General features: G+C 44.1%; 1 protein-coding gene across 2 annotated transcripts in view; it reads right to left on the reverse strand.

Moving 5' to 3' along the window:
• The window catches only part of LMBRD2 (LMBR1 domain containing 2), a 440,257-nt gene that overhangs the window by 154,614 nt on the left and 271,832 nt on the right, over positions 1-13,811 (reverse strand). For both annotated transcript variants that reach the window (XM_085631040.1, XM_085631037.1), the window contains exon 13: positions 1,990-2,087. In XM_085631040.1, coding sequence (XP_085487166.1) covers positions 1,990-2,087 — 98 coding nt within the window. The remainder of the gene's footprint in view (positions 1-1,989; positions 2,088-13,811) is intronic.

A 13,811-nucleotide genomic window follows, 5' to 3' on the forward strand; every position in this document is an offset into this window, starting at 1 on the left:
ATAATTCGCCACCAAACATCCTTATTACCTTATCCCAGAAAACCCCTCCTTTCTGCACCTATGACATAACAAGGAGTAGCCTCATTTGAACACTGTATAGTCTACAGTGGTTGTGTCCAATATGGCTGCCTCTCTGACCAGACACTCCAAATATGAAGTACATGTACCTATCCCTAGTGAGGCATCAAGCCAAGAAACACACCACACAGACCACCACAGACGAGCAAGTAGGACAAGAATGGGCAGTCTAAACAGGACACCGGATACCGCTGTCCCCACCACACATCATATCTATTTATCATGGTAAGGGTAAGAGACAGAATGTCGGCCCGGAACAGGGTGGTCCCCAATACTTTAGGACAAGATCCTAACTGACTGATTCACTTCACTGTTGCTTTACCCCATGGACTTAAGGTGAAAATCAATCAGGTTTTCCACCTTTTCCCTGCCCAAAATAGCCTCACCTCTTTTGACTACAGTTTTTATAGATGCAGTGCATGCTATGTCTACGTATTAGAAATTGAGAGTTGTTTACTTTCACATAGGCTAGACTGCAACTTTCAGCCAAAAGGATATCCCAAGCCTGGAGGCATTTAATAATACATTGAAAAGTGACAAAATCATGAGAAGGTGGAAAATGTTTAATCAAACTAAATGATGATATAATAAAACTGTATGCACAGCACCTATATGTCTTGATCCATTTGTTAATCAAATGAACAGAATATAGGAGCTACTAATGTGACTCATAAGCTTTGCCGAATATTGTTTTAATGTCTGTATACTTGTGTGTTATAGTTAATTATTAATCAGCTATTTTTATTTAAGCCTTTGTCTTTAATTACATTATCAAGTAGTACTGGAGTTTCTTCTTTAATAGGACTTGGCTGGGTCCAATAAGTACAGCGCAGGTGCACATTGATCTGTGAGCACCACATGCACAACCTTTTACTCTTCAGGTTGTAAGTGGCATTGATCAATCCCACCTAAGATTTTGCATCCATACACTTCTGGGCGAGGCCCAAGTGTCTGAAATCTAGGACCAGAGGAGCCAAGTCGAGAGAAAGCAAGCCACTCTACCCACATCCATGCTCAGGCGATGCTAGTGGTTGTTAGATCAAAGTAAGAGCATACTAACAGGTAGAGCAGCATAGCCTGGACTGATGCACTCAGTCTGGGGCCACCAGAGTCATGCGACAATTGCACTTCAGTCTCTGCACCATCCGGTACAGCAGAGGTATCCAGAGATATGCTTAGATGAGTTCTTAACAGTACATGATCAAGTGCCAGCTAATACGCTTTTTTCCTTACCTTTTTCATTTATTCTCTTCTATTTCATCTTTACACCATTCTGTTTCTACTCCCTGTTCAGAAACATGGCAGAGGAAAAAAAGCACCACTGCTACATTAAGCAGTATTTGTTCCCTAACTTTAACCATGGTTGCAACGTTTTTTGTTGTTGTTTTTTTAACAGAATCCACAAACTTTGAAATCCTTATATTTTGGGAATTGGAAGACATTTTAGTGAATTTTTCTTATTTGAAAAATGTGCAATATCTGGAATCGATTACAGATCATGACAAACGGCCTTGAGAATTTGGGTCCACAAACTTTGTGTCCACAAATTGTTTTTCTCCAAATTCATTTTTTCCACCAAGCATAAATTACAGTGCATATATTTTGGTTTGAACACTTTTAACAGTTACTCATAGCTGATGTATGTGGTGATCAAGTAGAGATGTGAATATATAGTTCTATTTTAAGTATAGATGTTGAGTAAAGGTTCACTTCACTTACTGTGTAATACCGTTCATAAAATATCTACTCCTTAAAACATATGAATTCTAAGCAAACATATTCATAATGCACATTTCTATTGAAGATGGCAATACAGGCCATAATCATTAATCAACCTTATGGCGAACATGCATGGCTACCCCCTAAGTCTTTAATGTTATTTTACCATCAAAGTTTTAAAAATGAACTTACTTGAAGTAGGTAGCGATACATAGTATGACAACCAGCATTGGGTAATATATGTAGAAGCCATGTGCAATGAAGGACAGAACCTTCATGGATCCCATAATCTGTAATAGTAAAACATTAAATAAAAATGTATGCGCCACTAAATTTTATCTAGCCAGGGTGAAACTTAAATCATGCTAGCGTGATGTACATAAATTGCACAAATTCTGCGTCACGCCTTTTATGTAAAATTCCCTGAATTATGCCATTATGCCGCGCCACATATGAGGAAAGATTCTTTTTGCAGGAACACACCTACTGTTTGCTAGACTTAGTGCTGGTTTACTGACTCTGCAAAAAGGGGTTCTGACACCCAGTGCCAACTGTATGTACTCTGACCCCTAAAGTATATGGCTCTCTGTGGACCCAGGGCCTGTAGGTTAATTATTCGACTATAGCACTTATTGTGTTACCACTAAAGTGACCAGTGAAAGCAAGACTCTAGGCCTGCCACTAAGGCCTAGCTGTGCAGTTTTTAAGCTGCAAATTTGACAAGGCAAAATATACCTTTTACCAGAGCTAAACCTTCTTATAGATTATTCTTAAACCTGCCCTTTAGCTACTTAGGGGCCCTAAGGTAGGCCCCTAAGTAGCTATAGGGTCGGGTGCATAGTAATTTAAAAAGGTGGATGTGTGTCCTTAATTCTTTTGTGTCCTGGCAGTGAAAAAGTCGTTGCTCCTGTGGCAAGGCTGCCTCTCCCACATAAACTGGGTTACATTATAGCAACTTATAACGTATACCTTACATTTGGAATTAGCTATCCCCATGATTCAAGGACTGAAATTAATAGTAATTTAAAATCCAACCAGATAGTAAAGTCGAATTTTAAATTATTATTTCAAAAATGCCACTTTTAGAAACGTGTAGCCAATGAAAATCAAGCACGTTTTGCATTTTGAAATGCTGAATTTGATGTCACGGTGTCTTGTGTTTAGCCATCCATGAAATTTTTGAAGTGAGATGACATCACTGTATACCCAGGTTCCTCAAGAGGAAGCTCTCCAAACAATGGAATACTATTTGGAAACCAGACATGTTGAATTTATTCCATATGAACAAAGATTAATGACTACCCAACATCGCAAACCGACGGACAGAAATACAATTTTACACTACCAAAGTTCCCATCCAAGAAATCTCAGGGACAACCTCACTTATGGCCAACTACCACGGATCAGAAGAAACTGTGCAAGAAAAGACGACTTGAAGATCAATGCCGGGCTATTCTGTGACCAACTAAAAGAGAGAGGTTACCCCAGCAAAATGCTCAAACATGCAACAAAAAAGGGCATGGTATACGCCACGAAAAGAGTTGCTCATTAAACAAGCATTTACAATGCAATAGGTCTCGCAATGACATTGTTTTGAGCTATTGGCATTGAAAATGTTATTGTTGTTTTATTCCCCTTCGTGAAGCATTAATCAAGTAATGGCATTGTAAATGAAAATGTCTTTTACCCCCTGTTGATCCCCGCAAAGCTCATCAGCATGTGCCCGTCATAAAAAGGAATATCTGACAATCGCATCTTAAATTTTTTTTCCAACAATTCTATAGTTTCACCGCGGTTCTAAATTAAATTGTAAAATAAAATTTATATTCTCATAATATTAGCACATTGAATGCATTCAAATAAGATTTACAATGCAAAGCAAAATTAGTCACCGGTTCGGAACTCTGCTACTGAATTAGTATAAATTCACATCAAGCACGATGTTTAGATACACGAAGACAAAAAGTTGTTTTTTCTAGAAAATAGTTTGATAAAACAGTTAGAACCAAATAAAACATTTTAAACAGTGAAAAAACACATTATGGCACAAAATAGTTTTCTGTTAGATAGACTACTTCTTTCTGTATATTTTGATGCGGTGAAATAAACATGGCATGACAGCAAACAAGGTCCATAATTGAGATGCATTTGAAATTATACAGAACACATCTAGTAAACACAGAGCCAAATCGCCAGGTGTGTGTAGGTGTGAAAGTTACAAACACAATGAATCACTGAGAAAAACAAATGATTCTGTGCCCCTTTTACAAAGTGCACAATCACTACTCAAAACTAATGCTTTCTGCAAAAACATGCCTTCCAAATGGGAAACATCCTTAACGACGAAGGCTTTTCTACGCGTTACGTTTACAACGGTATACTTACCATGTAAACGTCTTTACCACGCATATGCCTTTCACGACCGTCTTTACCACGCAAGCTGCACAGGAACGTGTTCATCTTCGTCCAGTTCAGTCAGTTTTTGATGTCGGCGAAGACGTGTGTTAAAGGGTAAAAATAGAAAAAAAAAAATGCTTGCGGAAAAAAAGGGGGTCTGGGGGAGCCAAAAAAAGAACAAAAACGTCGGGAAGTAGTGACAATCGCCGTCGTTTTAGAGGAAATGGAACGACGCTTCCTCTTTACGACGTAGGACGTCAGCAAGGAAGATAGAGGAGAAGATGCGAGGAGGTAAGGGGAATAAAAGTATTAAAAATATATATACATATAGATTGAGGGTAACAGGCAGGGGTAATAATAATAAGGATTGGGGGGTCACGTAAGGGTACAGGGGAGGGGTATAACCGTTACCAAGAGTATTACATTACCATGCAAGTATGCGTGGTAAAGGAATATTCGCAGTAAAGGTTGTGCATGGAAATAGCATTCCGTTGCAACGCATCCGTGGTAAAGGCATGCGTTGCAACGGAATGCGTTGTAACGACATACAACCCTTCCAAATAAACCAAACTGCTACGAGACCGAGAGAGTGGCTCTTGGTAATGAGGAGCTAGATAATGGCGGGGCACATCTGTTGCAAAGAGGGTGGGGGCAGTGACACTGGAGCCGATAAGAGGAATGTCAGAGGCAGGAAATAAGACCCAATGATAGGGAATAGATGTGCACAAACCACTGCTGAGGATGGTGCAGAAAAAAATACTTCGGGCGAGAAGGGCAGCTGGGGGACTTCAGTGGGGGTGGGTGAAGGGAGGAAAACACGAAGGAGGAACTCGGACTCCCGGGAGTGTGAGACTGAGCGCTCATGGAGGGTGAGCACTTAAGTGGACACAGCAGTGCCATCGACCAACTCAGCATGGCAACTACTCTGCAGTGACTGTTTCTCTTTGAATTTGAACAGTTAGATTTTCTCAACTTGATAAAAACTTTTCCGCTCTCTTCACTGCAAGAAAAATAGCTAAATGCGAACTCCGCATTTCAACCTTTACCCCTCCCTTATATTTATCGGCATGGTGGCATGAGTATGGCATATATCGGTGCGCCCGGGGCAGCAACTGCAAGCCGGAGGAGTTTGCAAGCAGCATAAACTGCGGCCGAGGCGCAGACATCTCTCCCAGGGAGTGGAAGGAGCTACTGTGCCCATCAGGATAATTAGGGGAAGGGATGCGGAGCGGGTTTAGAAAGAGTCCGCCATTTTAGGCAGTCAGCCACGCCCCGCAAAATCACTACCCTTCATTAGCAACAACTTCCTCATGACTGAAAAGGCTGCCACTCCAATATGGTGATATAAAAGTTCACATTACAAATAAAAATCCTTCCAGTGAGCTTACACCAGTGTTCTTTGCTTCTCTCTCATTGGCACAGCAAGGCTGTGAAATCTCAACTTACTTGCTGTCCCTCAAACAAGTTCAGTAGTACCACTGACAGGTATCAAGCTAGCGGCATTAAAGCACCACTACATCAAAATGCTACCCTGAACATATGGTATCTCCTACATAGTGAATTAGTCACGTGATATATTTTTTCAAGTTGGTGGGAACGCAAATATGATAGTTTCGACCCCCTAATACTATTTAAGTAGGTGTGAGATCAGCTTTTGTTCTCTAGGATTTCAAAATAAATGGCATAACTAGGCTTACAAAATTAAAAACCATTTGACAAGCTCTGAAGGGGGTAGAGTGGTAGGCCACGTTTTGGAATTTGTGTTGTTGCGGAGATCACAGGGCAAAAAAGATAGATATTGCTAATCTTGATGACATCAATGAACAGAGGGATCTTGGTGACAGATGATAGAATCTGGTTTCAGTGCAGGCGCCTTGGAGAGTGTGATGCAATGCAGACATTATACCTCTGCCAGAGTGGCATTCGCCACTGTGCAATTAAGGTTTGGACAGTATTTCCGTTGAAAAGGCCTTTTTTGGATCCATCTGTAGGAGAGTAGGATCTGCTTCACATGTTTACCCCCACTTTTTGCTGGTGTTTCACTGTTTTTCGACTTGAGTCTGGCTGGGACCCTGCTATTCAGGGCCCCAGCCTAGCTGCTTCCTCTCTAAATTGATTATATTGTACTTTAGGTACACCACAGATTGGATCCTGAGTTACCCTTGTGAGTCCCTAGTATATGGTACCCTATGTACCCAGGGCATAGGTACCCCAGAGGCCTACCAGGGGCTGAAGCATGTATTATGCCACCCCTGGAAAGCCACCCAAAATTACACCACAGGTCTGCTACTGAAGCCTGGGTAAGGTGGTGCATGCACCCCTTACTGTGATATAGGTTACCTGTATCACTACATAGAATACACACATATAAACCTATAAATCACTCCTATGGCAGGCCTTGTCAATCCTGAATGCTGAGTGCTAGCTTCTTATGTGAGAGGGTGCCCCTGCATGAGCAGAGCCCCTCTGTAGCATTCGGTGTCCCTTCTCTGATGCTGTTTGTAGTGCAGCCTGACCAAATACTCCTAAGTGCATTATAACCCAACGATAAATGCTAACTTTGGACTGGCTGCACGGAAACATGTCGTGTTTGGTGTCAAACACATTGAATTCATACCCCCACACCAGTAACTGGTGTGGGAGTATGATCCCACCCTTCTAGAGGGAGAGACATAAGAGCACTGGTATACCCGGTAGAAACTTAATAGAGCCCTGGCATCACAAAATAGATGCTGAAGCCACAGACACGGGTCTGGCCTCCTGCTTGCTGACCGAAACTCCAGCAGGGGAGGCCTGGACAATAGGTTTCCTGTCACAGGGAGGTGTAACCACCTCCCAGACAGGCTTGTGTGTATTGGGGCTGGGTGGGAGCACTCTCAGAGTGCTTTGAAGTCCTGCACTGGGGACACATTTGGTGACCCTGTGCATAGTCCAGCTCAAACCGGTTCCTGGAACTTCGACGCTCTACTCAAGACTAGAGGACTGAAGAAATCTCCCTTGGGGTCACGGAGTGACTTCCCTGCTTGGCAGGCACCAACAAAGCAATTTGCCGAATTGCATTTCCGAAGCTCCCGCCGGACTCCAAAGTATTTGCAGCCCAGGAAGAGGATATCCAGACATCGCAGAGGCCGACCCGAGTCCCCAGCAAAGCTGAGACCCGCAGCCCTCGTGAGTAACGTGGAAACGGAACTCCTGGTCACTGTGCACTTTTGCAAGTGCATTGACTTCTCGAGGTCTCCTGAAGTCGTGCTTGGGCTGACTTGTAGCCCCCACCTCGAGCACAGAATCCACCGAAGATTGTTGGCCTAGTCACCCTGAGTGACCCGTGGGCCGCCATTTTGTGTTTCGTCTCGAGGTCCCTTCGCACTCCCTGATCCGCCGACTGGTGGGTCCCTGAGTGGGTAACTATGAATTTCCTTGGGCTTCCCTGGTTGCTCCAGACGTGCCCCGACTCCCTACCAAGTGGTGAGTCCCACAGACCTTGCTGCATGGGTTGTTGTTGCCAAGGCTTGTTGTGTCCAATCCGGGAACCGACGCTGCAGCACTCGACATCCTGCGTGGGACAGCTCGAATTCAGCTCCTGGTCGTCCTCGACGCCTTCTGGTCCTCGTGGCTGAAGAGTCAAGCTTCACCTTCTTCACCTGAAATCACCCGACATCGGTGGGCATCTGCCTATCACCTTCCTGGTCACTGGCTAGTGACCCAGACTCTGTCCCCTCTGCTTTCAGGTTCTTCTCATCTTCGATCCAGGCTTGGATCTCTTTGGACACTTCGCATCTACCCGGCAGCAGCACTTCTTCGCCAGCTCCCATTGAAATCGACGACGCGACCCGACACCAAAAGACACCTATGCACCCGGCTTCCCTGGGTGAGGTAACACGAGTACTCCGGTGCTCCCGTGGGTGTTGACCCTAGAACTTCCTAAGTCCCAAAGGGTTTGGTCCTGACTCAGTTCTAAGTGTCCCTAATCTTTAAAAATCTAACTGTGACTTTCCCCATAGAAGCTAACGGGAGCTCGCGGCTGTGTTCACACACTGCACACGGCCCCCGTGGGTCCTCTGTGTCACTACCTTGGGTGGTTCCTTGGGGTCCCAGCGATTCTACAGGCTCTAGGCCTTGTGTCTAGTTAAGTCGTGGTTCTTATACCACTATTTTAGTATATGGTTTGGCTCGCCCCAGGGCCTGACGTGAATTTGTGCTTATTACTGTCCTATTTTAAGTGAAACGTATGTGTTTTGACCTCTAGCCTCAAAGAGTCTAGGAGGGTGTGTTTAGAAATAAATACATATATTTTATATATATATATACCTGGTGTGGTTATCTTTCATTTAGGCACTCAAGAGATTATAGACTGGTGGAGAAGTGTGGCTCAATGATTAGAGCGGCAGACCCTGATGCAGAGGTCTAGCCCGGGACCAGGGTTCAATTCCCCGCCTTGGCGGGTCTTGGGCTAAAAAATTCCACGGACCTGATAATTCTCGCCTCGGTGCCATTCCAATCATGGAGTCCCACTCTGCAACTCTGGGCAATAGCTTGCTTAATCTCCACAACGGCCCCCACAATGCTAAGGATGCCTGGCCTCCACCTTGGGGGTGCCCAGGAGTGGACGCCACACAGGGAAAGCCAGGATGGGTTCCACAGCGGTATTCGTACAAGCGCCTTGAGACCCTTGCGGGTGAGTAGTGCGCTATACAAGTATCAATTAAAACATTTTTTACATTTAAAACAAGCTGCTTTGCATTCCTTCAAGACTTAGCCTGAAGGCTGCTCTCCATAGCTACCACTAGGATAGATTTCAATAAAGGTTGTCTTTAACCTATAAACAATAAGGGGTTGTTTGGACTGGTACAGGTTGCCCACTATAACTAGTGGACAGCATATACCAGGCCAACTTCTTACACCACCTATAACTTTTGACCCCGTAAGAATATTTTGAAGAAAAAAACTTGGCAATCAGCTTACTTAATTAATTTACGGAGTACCAAGTTGTGCGATGATCAGTCCTATGGGGAAAAGAGGTAAATGGAAAAACAGATTTCTCTCTTTAGCTCCCACAGGAAATTGTCCTCATATCTGCGTCCAATCCCCACTGAAGAATTGCAGAGTATTGGAGTGAGTGATCTTTGCCTCCCGGGGACAGGTTATCATTGTATAGCCCATAATTAAAGTGGTTGACAAACGGTGGTTGACAAACGGTAAGATGTCCACCCTGACGCAGCCCAGAGTTTACGGTACACCCTTCTATTGTCTCCCACACACTTTCTCCAGCACCTTGGACGCATAGTTTCTGGCCATCCCATTCCGAATCATGTCTATAAACTTCAGGGGCCGTTCTACATCAAGTCCCGTCCCTCCCTAACCTGCCACCCTCACCGTGGCTTTTGTGGTGAGCAGCAACGGGTCCTGGTTGATGTTTGACACATCTGGGGAACTTTTCATGGACACACGAATGCGGGACATTGGCAGCGACATCAACCGGTTCTCACTACCGGTACCCGCCATCTTCTTCCTTTGACCAGTAAAGCGAGCAGGCGCAGTGCAGCGGTCGAAACATCACATCTTAGCCAATCAGCAGAATACCGTGAGCATTCTGAGCTCATCAACACAATAGAACAAACTCTATCGGCTACAAGCTCTAGAGTTAAAACCTGTCACGTTATAAACCTAAACGCTAACCGTTAACAGCGACCATCTTTGGTGTGCTGAAACGTATGGATGTCAAATAGATGCCAGGCAGGTTACACATGCAATATGGCGACAAAGAATTTGTGACTTGCGGCCTAGATTTCTGGAAGGGCTGGTGTTTTCAACCCGTTAACGAGGAAGAGGTGGTTTATTTTGGTCTCTACAAATCGGGAAGTAAGAAATTGTGGGCAGATCTTTCAATGAAGAAAGAAGAGGAAAATAGAAACTAAAAGGGGACTGAAACGGACAACTATTGTGTAGGTTGCGTAAATCCTTGCGGCCGCTTTTCACTGAAGGGAGCACGTTTGCTGTGAAGTGTGGCATTCTGAGCGATAGAAGGGACACACTGCTTAGTTGACGAAGAAGGAAAACATCAACGTTTTCGTGGACATTTAGATCGAATTCTGTACCTAGGATGTAAACACCTTTTTACGTGGCTTTTTCATGCATATATTTAAAAGTACTTTGCAAACCTATCAAAATAAACTTTTGAGAAGTTCTTCTCTAAATCCTATTTTTATTAATATTTTATAACACAGAATGAAATATATGTACCATTCAAAGACGGCTTCCTTTTTATCACGTGATTGACAAGAGGGACCTGTGCTGTCTGTTTGGGTCCGACGCGGGAGCAGCTGGTTTCTGCAGCCGGTGCCAGTGGATCGGAAGGGACAACAAGCGCTCGCCATTGCGGGAAGGCAGCGCTATTTATTTTTGCATCGCGCTTTCACTTTAAAGTGAAAGCGCGAGGCAAAAATAAACACGTGGCGCCCTGTTTCCTTTTGAGACGGCCCATCTGGACTGGATCTCAGGGCTTGTTTATACAACACGCCTCCTTGAGATAAGAAACTGCTTCACGACAGCCGTGAAGCAGGTGATCAAGTCCGGATGGGCCGGACCAATAGGCTAAAAGGAGGCAACCAAAAACCCTAATTTCCAATGGCAGGCCACCGTTTAGCATAAACGCTGACGCCAGTCAATGGAGATGAGGGGCGGGGCTTAAAGCCCTCTTCTGAAAGTCCTTGTTAGTAATAAATCTCGCCGAGCGACTGCGCATGTGCGCAGCAACGCTAGGTGAGACCTAAAAATAAACGAAACCTATAGACAAACTTGTCTGCGTCTCCACGTTTGGCCCACAAACCAACAAATTCCGACCGATGATTTCGATAAACTGGCATCTCCCCATGCAATTAGAATGCCCATTTGAATGACCATTGTTTGCAATGAAAAAAAGTAAAAGCATAGGTCAAAAAATCATAAGGGCAGATCTCACACCGTCCACCAAGAAAAAAGACTTAAGAGCACAATGGAACATGAGATCCATCGAGGAACACCATAAATGTGGCAATTGCTCAGTTTGCGAAAATACAATTGAAGTTCATGAATTTACCCATGAGTCAATAAAATGGACTCACAAAGACTTTTCAAATTGCAAAAACACAGTTTATGCAATCCAGTGCACATGCCCTAAACTATATATAGGGAAAACGAACCAGCAAATAAACCAGCAAATAAACCAATGGATAGTGCAACATCGCTCCAAGATTAACAAGCATTTACAATGCAATGGTCTCGGCATTGGTAAAGTTAGAGCTATTGGCATTGCTCATGACAATGCCGTTTCTTTAAATGTTTTAAAAACACAAACATAAACAAAAATAATGTCATGAGCAATGCCAATAGCTCTAACTTTACCCCATGCCGAGACCATTGCATTGTAAATGCTTGTTTTAGTCTTTGCTGTGTACTACAACACTTCTCTGTGAATGTACATTAAGCATGGCCACCAGGGTTTTCTTGGATACTGGAGTATGTAAATCTGCCACTTGCAAACAATTGAATTACAAGGTTTTCCAGGGGTTCAGGAAATCTATCAATAACATGGGTTATCATAAGAACCCAGATGACGCAGATATCTCTTCACAAAAAGTGTTAGAATCAATCTTGTCGCTGTAGGTAGCTTTTTCTTTTCTTAATAATCAGCATTCCCTTCACAAAAAAAATGTACGAATGCATTCTTTTTACCAACTTGTACCCTAAATAACTTTTTTGTGGCCCGACTTTTTCACATTGCCCATTATTTTAAATACCCTTTCCCCTAGCTTCCTTCCTCAAAATCTTACAATTTTGCAGGTGCTCATTTTGTCGATGATATCCAATTACTTACCCAACCTACCCCTGCAGTCTCTAAGATATCTAGCGGGAATGTAGTGAGCGAGCCCTTGCATAACAGTGAGATGGTGTGGTGGGCGCTTGCACCGGGAGATTTACCCGACAGGCACAGCTAAAGATTGGATAGGCTTCAAGCTTCTCAAACATACCCAAATAATAACTAGCATGGGGGAAACCAAGAGTAACTGTGTAGGCGTCGGGTTCATGGGGTCATGGGACAAGTCACCGGGGTGGCGCTGCTGCCGGAGGTGCGTCGCTGTGTCTTGAATGTGTGGGAGCCCAATGATTATAATGCGGCGCAGACTCGGTGGGCGGCCCTGGGCTACATGATTGCTAAGAGGGATATAGCGCAGCTTTGGGGCTCCCAGCGGCCACCCACCGTGTCAGTATGGAAGGAAAACATGGACTGGTGTATGTTCAGGGAGAAGACGGTATATGTGGCCCGCGGTAAACCCGGGGCATGGGGTAGAATTTGGGGGCAATGGAACGTGTATCGTGGGGGTATCTGTACGCCCCCCCTAGTGGACACCGATATTGCCTTGTCCCCCTGACCCTTGATGGTTCCTTGCGACTGATTGTAATAATCGAATATAGATGTTCCTTTCCCGTTACCCCCCCCCGATCTTTCAGTACTCCCTCCTGTTGATAGCTAATTGAAGGTTTGGAGTAAAAGTCCCCCGGATGTAGCCTGACACACGCTTTTTGCCCGTATGCCTCGCCTTTTGTTTTTTGTTGTTATTTATGTTAAATGTATGTCTCCTGCTTCTCTCGAGCTATCCTGAGCCATTTACGGGGCTGGGCCCCAGGTGTCGCCTACTGCTTTAACTAATGTACGATCCTTTCTGAGTCTAGCGGCCGGCCCTGGTGGTTGTAGGCCCATGCTTGTAACTGCTTTATTGTTTTAATAAAAAATTTTGCAAAAAAAAAAAAAAAAAAAAAAAAAAAGAGTAACTGTGTATGTCATTTGCTCAAAGGCACGCACAAGGTGGTGCTAAAACATTTGGATACTGAACAGATGAATGGTACTTGAAAGCAGACTGTAAGAAAGTACAATGCTACAACTTCAAAGAGTTGAAAAATAAGAATTTTATGAGGCACATTGTCAACCACTTCTAAAACAATGCACCTTGGAAAGCTAGGAAAGGAATGAACTACAAGCAACTGACAGGCAGAGAGTCATGCTAATTCATGCCCTGCCCTTCACTGTGCACAAGGGCTGGCTGTCGGGCGGCGACGCGCTCTTATGTCCGGCTAGAGGCAGCGCCTGATCTCGGGCGTCGAAGGGGTAGTTTTAAGCAGGAATTATTTTAAAATCAGTTCTACTTTGCATCACCAGGGAATAGTCACTAATGAAATAATGCATCCATTTAGAGCAAAATAATAAGCAGTGAGTTTTTGACGTGTACAATACATTCGGCATCAGTCACGAGGAACAAACGAGATAACGGTTGCTTCCAGGCTCTAAAAATATAAATGTCTTCAAGCAAGCTCCAAGGATGCACGCCAATCCCGCCACGGCAGCACGGAAAGAAGAGCGGCACGCTGCAGTGTTTACACGCCGACTCCATCAGCAGTCACCAAACTAGTCATGGTTTACATCCGTTTTTAAATTCTGTTTAGTTATGTTCGAACATTATGAAGCCTGTCAAAAATAGTTTTAGCTGTCTGGCACGGGGGTTGGGGGGTCAATACAATGGCTGTGTTTCAGCACTGGACTCGGGCGCACTGCTTGCAGAAATGGCAATAAAAGCTTACAGGTT

This window comes from Triturus cristatus, chromosome 2_1, assembly GCF_964204655.1.
Source record: "Triturus cristatus chromosome 2_1, aTriCri1.1, whole genome shotgun sequence".
Lineage (NCBI taxonomy): Eukaryota > Metazoa > Chordata > Amphibia > Caudata > Salamandridae > Triturus > Triturus cristatus.